Raw genomic sequence first — 19,695 nt, 5'->3', positions numbered from 1 at the left:
CTGTGAACTCGTCATGCCTGAGTTGGGGAAAAAAGCGAAAACTTCATCCAACAACTAAGTGTTAATATCTACTGAAATGAAAAACTGATGATTCATTTACTACTAAAAGAGTAATATAAAAAGGAATGGTTCTGCTACCAAGAATAATGATGTCCAAAATGACAGTGAAAGTGATAGAAGCTAAACTTAGTTTGACAGTTGAACTCAGATGTGCATTTTCTGTACATCTACAAGTATATCATAGTGTTTGAAAGTCACTTTTCCTACACCTTTTATGTGCATCATTTTCTATTTTCCATTCTTCTATTACTTGATAATTTTTCCTGCAATGTTTTTAAGACTGTTGATTACCAGTTTCCAACTAGTAACTATCAGAGTAAACTTTTCATTGAATTATAGTTTACAGTACAAACATTCACGAGATATACATTATTATTATTATTTCAGATTTCAAATATTATTTTGATTTTTCTAACATCCTTTCCTTTAGTACACTGTATTAACTTTTTTCCTTACTACATATTAATAAAGATTTCTCTCCTACATATTCAAAAATAAGTTTATTTCATTACGTACAAAAGATGATTAACCTGTGCAAGAGTGGGGGGTAGAAGTGCATTTTTCACATTGTTAAAAAAAAAATGTAACTAATTTAAAAATGGCACCTCTTCAAAAAATAAAACTATAATTAAAGGCAATACAACATTAAAATCTTACACAAATAATTATTAAAAATAGGTACTTGCCCTAAAAATACTATACATGTTTCAATCTAAGTATGAAAATATCTTCAGGAGTAATGGTAGAAGCAAGGTTGGGAATTACCCACATTTTCATTTGCATATTAAAATGCCATTTAGACTCAAGTGAGGCATCTCTAGATATTTTAAATGCCTCAAATAATTGTACATAAGGAGAATTGTGACAGAGTGATACAATAAAGTACAAACACAGAAGTATACGAAAAAATTATTATATAAAAATGACAACAAGAAAAACATGCTGAAGAACTTTCCACCATATGTTTATACAGAGATGCTATCAAGATCAGTAAAAGGGTTTTGAAAGCTATGGATGCTGCATTAATAAAACAGAACTAGGAAGTATGTCTGACAGTTTGAAGACACTGGAATTTGGGCTAGAGCTGTGGATAATTGATAATTTTCAAGCTTAAAACTGCCCAAAAAGAAAGCAAGTTGCCACTTTGATCAACTATCAATAACAAGAATGCAAGTATAGATGCAAGAAAAGAGGCTGATAATTTACTGACTATTTATGGCCAATGATGAGAGTTGTTTTTGTTGTTAGTTACTGCTGACAATCACAGAGTTGACCAATTAAGTACAAGAACTACCTGTGGATAGTTGTACATACTATTTCACAGATCTTGAGGATACTAAGGAAAATTCAAATAAAACCTCACGTAACGTCTAAAAAGTCAGCTCTCCCACAACAAAAGAAGTTGCCTCCAGACTCCATGCAAGTTCTCTACATTACTTCAACATGTCCAATGCCATAACGAGACAACCAACAGTGTCTTTCTTGAACTCTTTGCAAGTATTTAAATGCCATTATTCCTAAGCATCATTTATCACATTAAGTATTAGAGTTAAATGAATGTTTAGTAAAAGAAAAGAAGTTAACATATTTGAGAAAATGCATATTGCATGTAACCATTAAGTATATTAAAAAGTTAATAAAAGAAGTATTCTTGAAAACTTAGTCTCAGGCTTCTTTGCTTTAACTGTAAAGCCTCTAGTTAGTGCCAGTGTGCTCCATTCACCCACTGCATCCTTGTAAAATAAATAACTGTGCAACAGGTAGTATTATTCAAAGCTCCAACGGCTAAACCAAACCAACCACTCGATCTGCCTAACATTACACAAGCTATTCAGAGTTATAACACATCTGTTCAGCACTTTATTTCCATACCTCAACCAGCTTCCTTGATTAACATATCTTTTTTTTTTTCAATTTCAATCATTTCACTTATATTTGGTTCTATTTTAAATTCTACCTGTTTTATTAACTTATTTGTTGGTCCAGTCTACATGTTTGTGCCAAATGTTATGCTAATATAGATTAATTCATCCTATATTTTACCACCACTTTTTTTCCTGTTGATCTTGCATTTTAAATTTTTACACATTTTTCCAACATGAAATGTACAACAGATGCAAGGAGTTTTATAAATCCCACATTAATTCTTTCTATTTGGTCTTTTGTAATTGTGAGACTATTTAACTTACAACACAGAATATGACACTACATTCTACGTATTTTTCCATTATATTACCTATTCTCTAGAAGTTAAAAATTTTACTTTCCAGTAATATATTCTCTCAACAATTCAATACTTTCCAAATTGGAACATTCATAAACAGCAACACAATGTCAAGAAAAAAAAAATAATTTGTCATTCAATTCTACACTTACCTAAAAGATTATTTTAAGAAAATCTAACAAGTTTTCTACTTGTCATTAAAAGATGAACATTTCTAAAAACAAATATTAATAAAATGTAAAATGGCAAACCTGTATTATCCACAATAGGACAAAAAGGGATACCAATGTTTTTGAATTTTAGAGAGCAAAAGATCTTGGTAAAATGAATCTTGAGGGAACAAGGTCATCTGTTCTTGTGGTGTCAAAAGTAGAACAGTTTTATCCACCATTTCTAACTTATTATGAGCCACAGAGATGGAATATGAGGCAGTTCCAGATGTTATGCAAATGCAGTATACAAACAATATGAATGGGGCAAGGATTTTTGTTCTTCATATTAATCATCATCTGCTCTGACTTATCAGAACATGGGTTAGATTGGCATTGCAAATACAGACGTATCTTGACCACAAATACTTTTGTAACCTCCAGTTTTTTGTGTACAGCACACTTGCACATTTCAGTAAAGCCTGCTATATTTCAAAGATACACTTAACAAATAGAAAATAATGTTGATATGGTTCTCAAACAGGGGATCATTCCAATGAACTAACTCCATGCACACTTGGTTAAATAATATTTTATAATTCAATAGATGCAAGAAAAAATTAGTGTTCTTGAAAAAAAAAAAAAACTCTTTCTAGACCAGAACGGCTTCACTGAAACTCCCCTTTTTGTTTTGTTTTTTTTGTACATAGTTGACAAACACTTTTGGTAGTTTTAAAATAAAAGTATATGTGGCAAAGGTTAATTTCATATGATAGTAGTATTTGAATATGCATAAAAATACTATAATATGCAAATTTTACTTTAAAGACTAAGCAGAAGCATATGTGATCTAGCAATTAAATTAAGACCAAGATATGCAAATATAATCTGCAATGATAAGAACCTGATGATGACCAAAGTGCTTTCTCTCCCCATACCAGCCATTTTTATACATATAATATGCAAATATAATAAAAATGTTGACTCACTGATATGCTCATAAACAGACAAAGTACAAAAACTCCATTTCCAATAAACACATATGTATTTGTAAAAAAAAAAAAAAAAAAAAAAATTCCTTTTAATTCTTGGCTTCAAGGTGGTTGATCTCATTTTACTCTTGCACTGTACATTTCTTCAAATAATACATTATCAAGAACTTAAAATATCATCATGGAAGAAATATAATAAAAAATTAACAAATATGTTTAAAAAATTGAAAGTCTAAGATTGACAGAGAAATGTTGTCTATTAAAACTTGAACAAAAACTAAAATTCTTTATTGGCTGATCTCCATACTGGAAATTTCATTTAAAATATTTTTGATAGATAAATTATACATACCTGTCCAGGAAAAATTAGTCGACTTGTAAGTCGATTTAGATTGGTCAGTTCTGAAGGTGTAGTATCAAAACGAGCAGCTATACCTGTTAATGTGTCTTTGGCATTAACCTAAAAAAAATTCACATTCAAAATGTTAGAAAAGAAAAAATATATATCACTTGTAGATTTGTATTATTGCTTTTTCAACCTACACAGAAAAATGAAGTAAAATAGCTCTGCTAAATAAATAAATAAATTTAAAAAATAGCTTACAAAGTAGTAAATGTAAAAGTATTGAATGTAGATTTGTAATTGATGCCATACTGAATGCATAACTTAAAAAGGTGAAGAAAATGGTTACAATGCAAAAAATACACCCTTTCAATTTTGTCTTTTTAAAATTCATGAAAACCTTGAATCTTTCAAGCCTTGATAAATAGATAATATGGTTCATTAACTTATGAAACTAATGTATGAAAATTATTCCTTATATTTTTTAATACAAAATTTTCTCAAAAACAAACACAACTAAAACCTAAAAGGAAAAATTTTATATCTGGAATCTCAACAAAGAAAATGGTTTGGCTCAGCTGCCAACATATCAGTACTTTCACATGTCAGATATAAAAGACTGTTTAGTGTAGGCAATATTATTAATTAACTAATTTTGTTTCTAAATCCCCGATGTCAAGGTTTCAAATGTTATGTTTGCAACTCATTGATGTGGAGGCTATTGAAATTTATAGACAAACAGCTGCACCCAGATAAGCAGAAAGTTGGTTGGTTGTTTGGTTTAATGTGTTATGGCACAAAGCAGTTAGACGATCTGTGCCAAACAACCAGTAAAAAGTTAAAGTAAATTTAATACAATTCATAAAAGGGAATTAAGGTAAAACAAAAAGTTTAAAAGAAAACACATAAATAGCATAAAACCAATGTTTACATCTAGTCTAAAAAGTTAAGAGAAAAACTACAGCAATTCAAGTTGTAAAGGACTTTCTGTAACATAACTAATTATCATAACTCCCCAAGAAGATTAACAGGTAAGTACAAAAACCACTGTCAGTCACCTGAAGTTAATTTTTCCAATCCTGGTTCCAAGTTATGACATAATGGCTCTTTCCAAAAAGGTAAATAATAAAAAAGGTTTTAAAAGGTGTGTAGCAAAATTATAATAATAACTCACCAGAATAACAAACAGGTATTTCAATCTGATAGTTCAAACAGCAGAGTCAGTTACCTAAAGTTGGCTTTTCCAGTCCTGGTTTTGAGTTATTTGATGTTACAGCCATTTTCAAAATACAAATCAAACAAGATAGACTATAATTCTCAAAAAGGGACTCGCACTAAAAAATGGTCTAATGTATAATTTAAAAAAACTTAAATAGCATTAAGGAGAGAAATGGCCTTTAAAAAACTAAAAACATTACTAAGGTGAGTAGTGTCACCATCACCAATAACACTAACATTATAGACAAAACGTGGGACAGAACATGCTTAAAATGGTGCCTTCATTGCGAATCATAACGACAATAAGAAAGTAAAATGTGGCTTATTGCGATCTGAGTGTTACACAAACTACACATTAATGCAACAGTCCCAGATAAAAGAAAACAAATAATTAAAAAATTGTGACCAATGCAGTCTAGTTAGAACAATTTCTTCTTTCCGATCATTACGAAAGTAAGACGGCCAAAGTCCAACATAGGGTTTTATTTGGAAAAGCTTGTTTTTGAGTTGCTCACTCCAAGTCGGCTACCAGCTGGCACGGAGCTGTGCCTTGAATACAGAACCATATTCCATATATGGAACAGGCACAGCAGTGATAGTGTCAGAGTAGATAAACTTAGTTGCAGTGTCGCTGAGCTTGTTCCAGTGAATACCAATGTGGCCCAGTATCCAGCAAAACTGGATAGAAGTAGATGTTAAAGAGAAATGGGCCAGTCAGTTTGAAATATCGGCAAGAGCAAGGTGTGAATTAACGTGAAGTGGTTCCAGGATCAGTAGAGAACTGAGTGAGTCAGTGCAGTTTGATTACTGCTTAACTTTGTTGTGATGCAGGGCAAGAGAAATGGCATACAGTTCAGCAGTGAACACAGAAGTTGTAGAGGGGATTCAATGTTCAACCACCAAACCAGAACAAACCAAGGCAGAGCCCACACATTCACCTGATTTTGAACTATCTTTATAAATAGGAATGGAAGGATGGTTTGGAAGATGTTCAGCAAATAGCAGACAATGTTTCCAATAAGGAGTGTCTGCTTTTCTCAGATGACAGATAGGTCACATATGGGGACTGTAAGGAGCCATGGTTGGATGGGCTGACCAGTGAATATAGCAATGTTATCCAATGGCAGCCCCAATTCATCCAACTGTGCCTGAATACGAAAGCCAAAAAGAGCAACAGCATATTGTTCTGAAATAGTATGGCCAACTGAGAAAGAAAAAAACAACCCCAAGTGGGATGCTTTGGTAAGAAACGAAGTTTCAAAACATATAGTAAAGACAGTTGCAAATGTCAGAGGTGCAAAGAAAGATCATGAGACTATGTATAAGCTCTGAACTGGGGAAGTGTGGAAAGCCCCAGTGCAGAGCCAAAGTCCTTGATGATGAATGGAGTCTAGCATCTTTAAGGTCGAGGATCTGGCAGAGCCATAGACCAGTGATCCATAGTAGTTTCCACTGAATAAGAGCATGATACATCTTTAGCATCAAACATTGATTTCCTCCAAGTGATGGAAGAGAGGAAACTGAAGATGTTCATTGCTCTTGTACATTTGACCCATAGCTGCTTGATGTGTGGTATGTAAAGGTCAGCTCATGGTCAAAGATAAGCCTCAAGAACTTTGTCTTTAGGGAATACAGGCAGCACAACTTCACCAATGCAGAGTTCAGGATCAGGATGAATACCCCATTGGCAGAAAAAGTGCATGCAAATGGTTTTAGAGAGAGAAAAGTTAAAGCCATTTACTGTGGTCCACTTCAGTAAGCAAGTAAGGGCAGTCTGTAGCTGCTGCTCAATGTACCTCATGTTCATGACACTCAAAACACTCAAAGTTTTTGTAGAATAGAACAAGAAAGTGCCGAACCCACACATCTCATCCATTAAAAACTTAATAAAAATGGGCAAATGGCCACGTAACCCATATACATGGAGGTCTCACAAAATGCCATACCTCCATGTTGTATCATAAGCCTTTTCAATGTCAAAGAATATTGATACAAGATGTTCTCATTTCAGAATGGCTTCTATGATGTTTGAAGTCAAATCAGGTGGTCCACGATGGAGCACTGTCGTCAGAACCCACACCTGGTGGACAAGAGGAGGTTGCTTGATTCGAGGAACCAAACAAGGTGAGCATTAAGCATCCTCTCTAAGGTCTTACAGAGAAGGCTCTTCAAAGCAATTGGATGGTAGTTTGAAGGAATCTTGAGATCCTTCTCTGGCTGAAAGATAGAACAATAGCCTGGTGATAGACATCAGGAAAAACAATCAGAAGAATAGCATGAGAAGCACGAGAGAGAGAGAGATAGCACAGCATTTCATAGTGTACATCATCAGGTCCAACTGATGGACTACCAGACCGATGTAGGGCCAGTTTGAGTTCCACCAGTGTAATGAGACAATTATAGTCAGAGACAATCAGCTCGAAAAGAAAGAAGTGATCGCTCTGCTGATGGCAAAATCAAGTTCTGCAAGAGCAGTGAAAGAGGGCCACTTTGCATGATCCACCTTCCACCAGAGCACACATGTCGGGTGGCATCGACCACAGCCAGTCTCTGAAAATTACAGGAAAATGATCACTGTCTCATGGATTATGGAAAAATCCATAAAAATCCATTCTCCATGAAAAATTGGAGAATAATGAAGGGAAGCAAACTGAGAGATCAATAACAGTAACGGACTGACGAGGTGCATGAAAATAAGTAGAAGAACTTGTACTGAAAGAAAGGTTGTAATCAGAGAACATATGCTATACAGAGTGACCCTACCCATCAATATCAGCACTCCCACAGAGAAGATGATTTCCATTAAAGTCCCCCAGGATTAGAAAGGGAGATAGCAACTGTTCAATGAGAGCATCAAGGTCTGATTGATCATAGGTTTCTCCAGGCAACAGGTAGAGAGGACAAACAGAGATGGTATGACTCACTGATGGCTATGGCCTCCAAGGGTGTGTCAAGTGCTACCCCTCCATGCACTTATCCATCACACAGCCTGTCATTTCTGTACCAAGAAAACTGCTGAAAAGTGACTGTATCAGCATATTTCAGAAATGTTTCCCATTAGGAATGACATACAGAATGGTAAGAAGCAATTAGTGTTTTGATGTCATCCAGAATAGAATGTAAACCTTGACAGTTCCATTGTATCAAGGTTGTCATTTTTTTTATTTATGTGTAGATTAATTGGGTGGAGAGCAATTATGCTTATGACCATGTCTTTTTTTCTTTTCTGTCCTTATTCGAGAGAGGTCTATTGACCTCCATGGAACCTGCTAATGGAAGAGAATTCCAGTGACTGAGAACGTGAATGAATGATGGTTTTGCATTTGGGGTGGGAGAAAAAGATGTATCCGAGAAAACGCCTGTACCCGGAACCAAAGGAAGTGGATATTCGGATTTGTTGGAATAATCAGTGATGATGAGCAAACCCACTTGTGAAGAAAAATTTATGTAAAAATGGCTGGAAAAAACTACATTGACAAATACCACACTAACGTTATTTATAAGATACAATGTGATAACTACCATGACTTCTATATTGGAGAAACAAGTAGAAAAATGGAAACCACATGCAAAGAACACAAAAAGTCACCTTTACACGTTTTCAAACACTGCAAATCAAATAAACACAACATAACCATGAAAAACACCCAAATACTAAATAACGAAACAAACAAACAAATTCAGAATTAAAGAAGTCTTACTTATACAACAACTCAAGCCCAAAATAAACCAATATAAAGGAACATCTTTATACCTATATTAATAAATATATCCAACAACTAAGCACACCCTCTACATTCCTACACTTATTTACACAATTGCCTTCAAACATGTGGTCAGCTATTGGTCAGTTACCTCTTTCTTTGTTAACCTGACAATGACCGAAGAAAGTCAAAATGTTATTCACGTCTCTACCTACAAATTTTCTCTACCCAACCCAGCCATTTATACATATATAGATTTGTTGGAATGTATGTCAGGGACACATATATGTAGAAGGTGATTCATCAACTTTTAACCACAGAGGTTAAAAGACTTTTCACTTGTTTTGAAAATGATTCTTTTGGAGGCACAGAGATCTGTCTGCACTCCCACTGCAGTTGGAGAATGAAGTACAGCAGTATACGTTTGAGATGAAGTGGTGGACAGGAACTTTCGAGTCTCAGGATAAGGAATGTTATGAATTGTTTTCAAATGCTGCACCTCCTTTTCCTCCAACCATTTAGGGCAGGAACAAAAGCAGAATGGGTGAGAGCTGACACAATGAGCATCCGTTTCACACTCATAAGCATCATGGTTCTTGTCACCACAACAAGCACACTTCAAGGAACCACGACATGAAGTCTTTAAGTGACCGAACCGCTGACACTGCAAACATCTGAGAGGGTTTGGAATGTATGGCCGTACCCTGCAATTAAGATAACCTGCCTTGATGGTGGCAGGTGGACGTGGTGATGTAAATGTCAGAAATAGGACACTAGACAGCATCGTAATTTTATCTTTGCGAGTGGAGATGCACCTCACTGCAGAAACTCCTTGGGTGGAGAAACCAGCAAGAATCTCTGACACAGGTATGTTCTTCAAGTCCCTCTCAACAATAACTCCTCATGATGAATTCAAAGTAGCATGAGGTGTAACCTCAGTAGGTATATCCCCAATTGCCCTTAAATGCAAGAGGAGTTCACTCTGTTGAGATGTGAATGTTTCAACTAATATGTCACCAAATGGAATCTTTGTTACTGATTTTTGAGAGCTAGCAAGATCCTCTAGTCCCTTCTGAATGAAAAAGGGAGACATTTGCCCTAAAGGTTTGACTGAAAGAGAATGTTGGATAAGGAAATATGGTACAACACATGTTAAAGATTGCTGCTCAGAATATTCAAAATGTGGTCTTTTACCTATAGACTGTTTTTTCACTATTTTATTAAGATTTTTAATTCGGGTATCCATAATAAAGACCTACGAAGCCCTATGAGGGGACTCACTACAATGACAAACAAGGACCCTGCAGCAATGCCACGGTTTCATAAACACTATACCCAAACATCAGCACCAGATACATTGTCCACAACACCTGTTGAGCACATCCAACTCTGGTACTTGGTTGACCCGAGCCCAAGTGGACCAGCCAATTGACCCGAAGGGGGTCACCCCAAGGCTGCCCGTCTACAGGAATTCAAGGCCAAAGTGGTGTGTTAGAGTTGGACCCCTCAGCCACCAGAATCCTTTCCTCCCCCTCACAGGTAACTTCGCATGGTAAAGATGCGAGTGGATGTTTAGATTCCAGAGGAGGTAAAGTGAAAGAACAGAACTTTCCCTGGAAGGTCCCCTCACCATGTACAGGAGTCCACACTGAAGGGAGAAGAAAGAGAAGAGTGAGTAAAGACAAAAGAAAGAGAAGTTTGGTCAGAGTGAATGGTCAAATGGTTGATATGTTAAGAGTGAGCTTAATTGTTTGAGTGAGATAAGGAGAATAATGTCTTCTCAAAGGTTGTTGTTCTAAAGTAACTGAACCAACCTGTGTGAACTTCAAAGAGAAAGCAGAAAACTATTGGAAGTTCAATATACAACTGCTGTCACTTGCATGACAGCATAAGTGAATTATAGACTGATACTACTGAAACAGAAAAAATAGTCTGGCTTCTCAACTGAATTCTAAAACAATGAATTAGACTAAATGAACTTTTGAAAACAAGAGAACTGTATAGTTTTTATCATTATGGCCATGATCTCTATAGTGTAAAGAAAACTGGGCAGTATATCCGAGCCCACTTCTCACAGGAATAGGCCTGTATGTATATGTAGGCATGACATCAGAAATAGCCAAAAACTACAAAATGTCAGAAGTGGCTTTGCTGAAACAATATGAACTTACTGAAGAATGTTCTTGCTAGAAGTTTAGAGAAGTTAAACTTTACACTATAGAAACTATTTCAGTTTGAGGCAACACCTACAGCAATACTTAAGATGCACTGACACGGCCAAATGTGACAACAGTTTTGAGAGACTAGCAGGCCTATTAGTATGTGAACAAATCATGATCAACTGATATATCACTGTTCCTAAAGAAAATTGAACCAAAAGATGTGGAGATGAGATGATCAAGTTGGCAGAACAGTGTAGGAAAGTTCATGGAGGAAGTATAACTGGCAAGTCAAAAAATAGAGTTACATTACAAGCTAGTGATGACTGACTAAAAGCAAGAAACTGCCAAAGATGACAGGAGGTTATTAGACAAAGTGGAGAAGAGATGCTATGTTTGTTATTAAAAGGGACTCACTGCAAAGGAGTGCTGGTCCATTATCAGGAGATAACTGCAGGAATCTCAACATAAAGCAGCTTGAACTATTACAAAGGAAGTGCTGATAACAAGCAAGAAATGTGGCTGGCACCATCAATGCTGCTGCCAGAAGAAACAGAACTGAGACAACTTGTTAAATTCATCACAAGGAACAAGTGCCATTTTCAAAACTGATAAGTGCATAACTAATGGTCAGCTCAAGATCAGTACCAATTATTATTGGAGCACATTACAAATATCAGGTGACACCAAATCCTAACATGCTAGTAAGTAAAGGATGCATTGAAAACAGGAAAGTGAAGGTTATATGAGACACTGGGTGTATTGATGCAGCAGTGACAACCAATCTAGTATACAATCATCAGATAACAAGCAATGTTCACTTGTAGGTACTAAATGATGGGACAGTGATAGTTTCCCCATACTAAAAATAAAGGTGAAAACTTCATTATGTAGGATAACTATAGGCACTGTGTATTAAGGAACCGATATTCGACTTGGGGTGGGGGGGATGAGAAACATATCAGGTAGCAAAAATGTGAAGGAAGTACAGAAGAAAGATCTTTCACCACAGAAACATTGGAACAATGCTCGAGCAAAAGTCACACAAGTTTTCGATGAAAACAAGGGATCCTGTCAAGGCGAAGCCCAACTACAGACTATACCAGGAGCAACAGACAAAAAACTGAACGTTGGTTTAGACTATACATGAAATGAAAATAGTCTTTGCATATAGTGAAAAAAATATTGTAAATATTTCACTTGCACAGGGTCTTAATTCAGATATAAAAGACTTATGTGAAGGTAGTACTATTAATTTATTTTGTGGTTGCCACTCATTGATGTCAAAGTTAACAAAATTTCTAGAAGGCCCAAGTGATAGACATAAATAGCTACAACCAGATGAGCAGAAAGAGTAGTCACTAGAAAGAAAAAAGTTCCGCAAGAGAAAATTAGAAAAAGTTAACTATCGTAGGAGTGAATGGCTTAATGGTTGATATGTTAGAGATTTACAGTTTGAAAGACATAACAAAAATACTATGGTCTGTCAAAGAGTCTTCTAAAGTAATTGAACCAACCTGTGTACACTGGTACAAAAAAAGCAGACAAATACTGAAGTATAAGAAAAAAGCAGATGATAATTGGAAATACAAAATATGTACAATTACTGGGAGTTCAAATACAGTTACTACTAACTGACTGAGCTTTTCAAACAACACAGGTGAAAAATTGAACTAAAAGTCATCACAATCTCAAAACAGAAGTGTTTCAGATCAAAAACAATGCCATATCAAAATCCAACAATAACCTTCTGAGACTATATGAACAGTTATTTCTCTCTTAGCATGTGTAATATTCAGAAGTTCCATAGGATTGTAACTGTTAATTAATAAAAAAAATTGTTCATATGCATCAGTTTGCACTGTATAATTGTATCTCCAGAAAGAAACCTCAGATTTTAAAAAGAAAACTTGTTTGCCCAGATATCATATTACATACCATGACCAGCCAAGTATTTCAGTTTTGAAACACATCAGCTCTCATCAGCCAAAATATATCAGTAATGTGGAATATTATGCAAACTAGCATTATATATACCTAGACATAAAAGTCCATTCTATATCATCCCCTATTACCAACCTAGATGCACCAATGAACCACAAAATAAATCTGATAAAAACTTCACATTTACCGAGCCTCAAGATCATCTTTATGTATTAATCATTGTATTCATGAACAATAACTAAACCTAAAACAAACCTTAAAAATGTTAATTTAATGAGAAAACTGGACAATTTCAAATGCTAAAGTATTTCATTAGAAAAAAAGTAGTTGACACAAAGTGGTTGTTGGGTACAAACACTAAGTATATTAAATATGTGATGGTTTTCCAGTAGTAAATTATTTTTGTTGAGGTATACAAAGCAGCAGATTATAAATGTTATTAAAAAAAGGATGTGCAGTAGCTATCAAACCATAATACCAGATAGAAGATGTAGGCTTGAAGTCCATAACAGGAATAGCCTACAAAATTCCAGTCACAACATCTGAAGGCAATAATTCACAGCTTGCAGACATGGTATGTTGAGAAACCTCCAATAGTTAAAGTAAATGACAAAATGAGCCAATGCAAAAAAAAAGCAGTTCATAGAATGGTGATGAAAAACAAAGATGCTACTAGTGAAGAGTCCAAGTTATTGGGTTTATCTCTATACACCCTAATTTAATCGTCTTGGATGATTTTGCCAGAAATATTAAATAACAGACAAAAATAAGTTCTGTAACAACCAATAAGAAAGTTATTTTGGTTACAATCAGATGGAATAGTCACTTCTTGCTAAAAGATCTTACTTGTACGGAGAACAAAGATCTACTTTTAAAGACAGATTTGCTAAACTTCTTCAATAATTAGTAAAATGCTAAAAATTCAATTCAGTATTTCCAATATTAAGTGGCAATTTTGCAGCTTGATAACCTTTTCAGCACCTATCAAGCTGCTCCAAGGGCTGGTACAACTCCAAAAAAAGATAGAAGTTTATGCACCAAACCTTTTGAAGATGCTGGATTACTACTAAGTATGCTATTTCTGGTATAGTCTAACAGTGATTTGTTTAAGGTTCAATAATGTATAGAGAAAAAAGTGAAAAGCACTAACTGGATTGAGGGAATAGTAGATACGGTAACGCTTGAAGTAGAATTACTGACATATCTTAGAAGAACTGTTAAATGCAGTTACTCTGATTATGACTGTCAAAATATGTTAACTTAATTGCTAACAACTAATGTTGCATCTATGTCACTGAATGTAAATGAAATTCTTAAAGTACATCTAGACCTTCAAAATGAAGTATTCAATGATTCTAAAGTAGTGTTACAATAAAATAACTTCTTTACATTGTTGAATGTCTCATTTATATTTAAACTCTCAAGGTTGTTTTTGGCACAAGACACCAACATAAAGTTTACATGGGAAATAAAGAACTCTACAGAGACAACTGAATACCTTTGTAACAAGTGTACAATCAAGCGTAAGAACTAAATGCATGGACTGCCCACACACCAGCATACAAAGACTTTTGAACAGTCAGCTTTTCCCAAAACTACTGGAACTTTTAGGAAATATATCGTTTTTAAGATTGTCTTGTATTACATTTTTCCATCAGTTCAATACAGCTAATCTACTGTTTGCAACTCTGTTGTTGAATGTCTAACTTAGTCCACAAAGGACTCCTTCATAATAGTGGGACGGTATTATTATTCTTATTCTTATTATTATTATTATTATTATTATTTTTTTTTTTTTTTTTTTTTATATATATATATATATAATTTATTGGCCTATATAAACCAACCTCATGAATGGCTGACCCATTCTAATAAGCTATTGGTTCACCATCACCCTCTTGCCTTATTATGACAGGCAGGAGTTCTGAACAGTAAGTGGTTAACATATTACCTGTAAACAGTCATGTATCAAAAACATAGCACCCACACAAATGCCTGAGAAAGAGAGAGAGAGGTGAGCTTGAACACTCAGTAAGGAACTTCACATAATCAACAAAAAGAGTAAAACAGGAACACTAAAGTCTATACATCAAGTAGGCAAACAACACATCCACAACAAGTACACCACACTCCATCATTACGGCATTAGAAAATGTTATTCAAATGTAAGGGGGATGGATGGATTACAAGCAAAACTGTCTTTAAAGATTTAATCTCTTGAAAGTATATGATTTCATAAAATTCAGAAAATGTAACTCTTAGAAGTTCACTTTTCACTGGCTTTAGCTTCATATTGCATGCTGACCCAGAATATGAGATGGCCATTACATTTTAACATAACAGTAACATCTTTTATGAATGTTAATGGATGTTACAATTATCTTTGGTGGAAATATAACCATTGCAAGCTATGAACCCCCAAAACTAGCCACATACACATCCAAATCTTACGTGTAATGTAGCACAGCACACCAACTACCATAAGACTCATCATGATGCATGAAAGCTAGAAATTACCATCAATACAAACCTGCCTCATAAAATCACCACCCTCACTAGTCCTTATCAGCTTCTACATAATAAATCTGATCCACCTTAACAACCCACATGGGCTAAACATTATAATTCTCCCTGACTGAAGATGCATTTCCAATAGGTACTTACCTCCTCTCACAGCATTAGCTGCCCTGTATATGCAAATGTCAATAATCCAACAATGGGAGAGAGGGAGTAAACAAAGATGTGGCCTACGTGTCAGATTGCAGAATTTTCTCTACAGGATGATGAAGACAAGAAGCAAAGAAAAAAAGTGAGGTTTTGGATCCGATATGAAGACAACTGAAAGAAATGGGTAAGAACAGAAGATGAAAGATCAAAATGGGAGGAAGATTGAGAGGAGATAAATAATTGAGAATATTTATCAAGAGGAAGTAAAACAGGAAATATAACAAAGAGCCCTGATCAAGTAAAACGTCTATCTGGATACAGTCAAGAAAAGGAAAATAGGGAAAAGGATGAACAATCTTCCCAAGCTGTTACAGTCTTCAGAAAAAAGGAACAACCAGAACAAAGGAGAAGATAGGTGTGGTGGTAAAGGGTACACGACATGTCAAGAGCAAATAAATATGACTGTTGATGTCCACAGACAAAGAGAAGGATAAAATATGTTTTAAAGGAAAGAAGAAACATACCACATAATAAAAAGGAGTTCACATGGAGGTAAAGTATGGGAATCTAGGACCACCTTAACAACCTAATCCTAAAAGATAGGTCACCTCGGAGGGTGATGTATCCAAAAGGATCATGTAAGCATGGTTAGAACAAGAAAAATAAAAACTCTAGAGTATTAGGAAAAATGAAAGGTGTGGGATATCGTTACCTGATAACCTAATGGTGAAAAGACCAAAACCATGGTCAAAGTGCCAAGTGAGAAATTCTGCCACAAAAGTCACAGTAAATTGGAAAGTAAGAAAGTTCCCTAATTGCAGATCAACAACAGAATACCTTTCACTTGTGTTGTTACACATCCATAGAAGACATGGACAGAACCAGTTAGAAATGAAGAATCTGATGTGTGAAACCAGATCTTCACATCAAGGACTAAATAAAAGTCAGGTGTGAAGATGCAGGATGCAAAGAGTGATATATAAATCATGCGACTTAGGTTGACAACTGTAGGGATAAAGTGAATGAGGAACAGAAGGGGAAAAGAACATTTGTTGTAACAATGGAAACCAAGGCACAGTTGGCCAATAAAAAGAAATCTAGAGAACCCAATAAGGAGTGGGGTTAACAAGAGAAATCAATAGATAAAATAATCAAATGAGTATTATCCAGGCTGAAAGCACTGATTGCCAGTGCTCGAAGATAAAAGCAACCAAAAGAGAGAAATTGTAGAGGCCCATAGAAGAGGCATCCACACTGGGAGAGCCTCACCAATGGCAAAGATCCCAGAAAATGAGGTGATCTAATGCTCACTCTGTAGGATACATCTGGTCAGGTTGTAAAAGATGATCAGCAACCAGGTTGAAAGCTCCTGTCATATTACACACAATAAGATTAATATGATACATGTGAACAAAATACAAGAGGTCCAACATTCAAAAAGAGATTAAATGGGCCAAGTACCCCATTAGTGGTTGATATAGACCACTATGAACAATAAAATTGTCTGAATGAACCATCACCAGACAATGTTGGGCAAGGAAGTGATGCAACACCCAACATATGGCTAGAAAGGTGTAGAATAATGATATGCAAATCACTTTTATCCTTGGAATTTATAGGCCAAATGCTGTGACTGACCCATACCCTCCATTAGTGATCTGGACATGCTGGAAGAAGCTGCATGCTCCTAACAAATGGAGTTTGTCCAACTACCAAAAGATTGTTCCACAGGGGAAAAAGATGCAAAATGGGGATGGTAAGAAGATCCCAAGCAAGGTCCCAGTTACAGTAAGTTTCCAATAAAGGGATTTAATATGGACACAACTAAGGAGGACTAATGATATTATTGATGAAAACAAAATCCCAAAAGGCAACAGAACTTTGTGAGTAGTAAAAGACTGATCCTAAAGGGTATGGCAAACCAACACTCCATTAAACAAAGCCCTAAAAGAGAAACTGGGCCCTAATGGTAACAAATTACAGTTTAATGAAATGTTGATTTGTAGCAAATTTATAATATTTGCCAACAAGATTGATAAACAGTTTTCTTTCTTAATACAAACATGTTTTAATATACTAACAATAATACAACTTAGAGTAACTGATAATACAAATACTTGTTACAAATAATATTTATATAAAAAAGTTATACAAATTTACAAAATATAATACTGAGCTTTCTAACTGTTCTGGAACTGAATAGTTTACCAATTTGTTTTCATAGACAGTCATTAGAGTTCGCATGGCAAGTAGCTAGCTAGCTCTCTATTCTTAGCTGTTCACAAGCTGACTTTTCACCAACAAAGATATCTAATGCTCTTGTAGAAATACTAACACCTGAAGTTAAATGGAACCTAAGGACAATAAAGAACCTAACAAGTGCTGGTATAAAAATGGATATTTTGCATGATGGTGGGATTGTGCAAATTGATCAGCAGGAAATTGAATATCAAGTGAAGAAGGAAACACCAACAATCCATAAAGACCAAATTAGGCACAGTAGACTCATCATGTTGTGAATTGGAGTGAAAGGCAAAATCTGTAAGTGGAAAAAAGATGATCAAACTCCTCATTAGCCTTCATAGGGTCAGACTTAGCAACGTCCACAGACAAAGGTTGTCCCATGTAATATTCAATTTCCCAGAGTATGAAAGTAGATAAATACACCATTAGGTCTCCCACACCTGAAGCCCAAGAAAGACATTTGTGCCCAGTGTAACCCCTGAAGCAGTAACATTAACTTCAGAATTAACTGTACAGTACACAACTGCACAATTCAAGTAGAGAAAATAAGGCAACTAAAAGTAATTGATTAATACTAATAGAAGAAGCAGGCTGAATTAAATAAAGCACATTAATTTAACTAGCAACCACTTCATAACAAAACAGTCAAATATGAAGTATTAAACAAACAAAAGAGCATGAAGTAGAGGGAGATACCTTATGTTAGCATATAATACACCCATTGATCATTAGGTTGGAGGTGACATGCGTATGTATGTGTGTGTGTGTGTGTGTATGTGTGTTCTTATAGCAAAAGCCACATCAGGCTATCTGTTGTGTCCACTGGTGGGAATCAAACCCCTGATTTTAGCGTTATAAACCTGAAGTCTTAAGCTGGGCCAGCAAGGCACAATTTGCAGGGTGAGAAAATGGTGCAATGACACGGGGAATGGTTATCAATTCTACAAAAGCCATCAACGTTCTTGTACTCACACTGACAAGGACAAACTATCACTATCCTCTGTGGGCACTACCATCCCTTTGGAATAGAAGAAAGGATGAAATACCCAAAGGTAAACTCTGATAGACAACTCAACTTCACTAACCACACTTATACTATGATAATCAAAACCACAAGAGGATGTTCCAGAAAGAAATATAGCTGAAGAATACCATCTGATTATGCTCTACCAAGATCTTGTTGTTTATCCTGAATTATACACTGCAAAGTATTAGAATGAATACTATACAGTTAAATAATACTGAAAAGATATAGAAAGACCTGTTCAAGGGTGGATGTATTTAAGCCACTCCCATCAAGTCTCAGCAACAACACAGAGCACTAAGAATACATACAATCAAAATTCTTTACTAGGACCTTGCCCTGTGGAGAACATGCATTTCATTGTCAAGACAACACTCTTTTGAACCAAAAGATCCTACTTTAACAGTGACCCTTAACACACCAACCAAGCACACAACTACTTAAAAGCATCTCAAAATATTTATGCATGAATAAGTGTTAAACAACAACCACCACCAAGATAACTAGTCACCATCAGATCTCATTCCTCCTCCCCTACAAAATAAACATCTAGGACCAGCAAGATTTGTGTAAATCTGAATACAGAAAAAATGTACAGATTAGATAAAGACTGAAATACAAAAGGCCTGTCTGCAGCATCTATTTAAATACCATGGTGGATAGTCACCTTTGATCATAGCCATAGATGGTTCCTACACCTACAAAAGGTTGATCGTTCATCATTTCTAGAAGCACAAAGATAAAATTGGAATCAAGATCTCTTTCTGGATTGCTAAAAGAAATGAACAGCAAATACACAGTGCCATCAACATAACTGACTCACAGACCTTATTGCATAAAATTCAGAGTCACTGGTCACAGATGGACTACAGAAAAGAAAGCAATTGCATGGATAAAACTATCCCTTTTATATAAATTCCAAATGAAGATAAGTGAGGGAGCTGACAAACTCTCTAAAGACACTTGT

The 19,695-nt window shown here is 35.3% G+C and overlaps 1 protein-coding gene across 5 annotated transcripts in view; it reads right to left on the bottom strand.

The window, feature by feature from the left end:
* The window catches only part of LOC143252972 (oxidation resistance protein 1-like), a 147,889-nt gene that overhangs the window by 82,812 nt on the left and 45,382 nt on the right, over positions 1-19,695 (bottom strand). For all 5 annotated transcript variants that reach the window (XM_076505936.1, XM_076505939.1, XM_076505937.1 and 2 more), the window contains exon 6: positions 3,778-3,885. In XM_076505936.1, the coding sequence (XP_076362051.1) occupies positions 3,778-3,885 (108 nt within the window). The remainder of the gene's footprint in view (positions 1-3,777; positions 3,886-19,695) is intronic.

This window comes from Tachypleus tridentatus, chromosome 6 (assembly GCF_004210375.1).
Source record: "Tachypleus tridentatus isolate NWPU-2018 chromosome 6, ASM421037v1, whole genome shotgun sequence".
In the NCBI taxonomy this organism is placed as follows: Eukaryota; Metazoa; Arthropoda; class Merostomata; order Xiphosura; family Limulidae; genus Tachypleus; species Tachypleus tridentatus.
The sequence above is the reverse complement of the archived record's forward strand: the minus strand, read 5'-3'. Positions and strand labels throughout refer to the sequence as shown.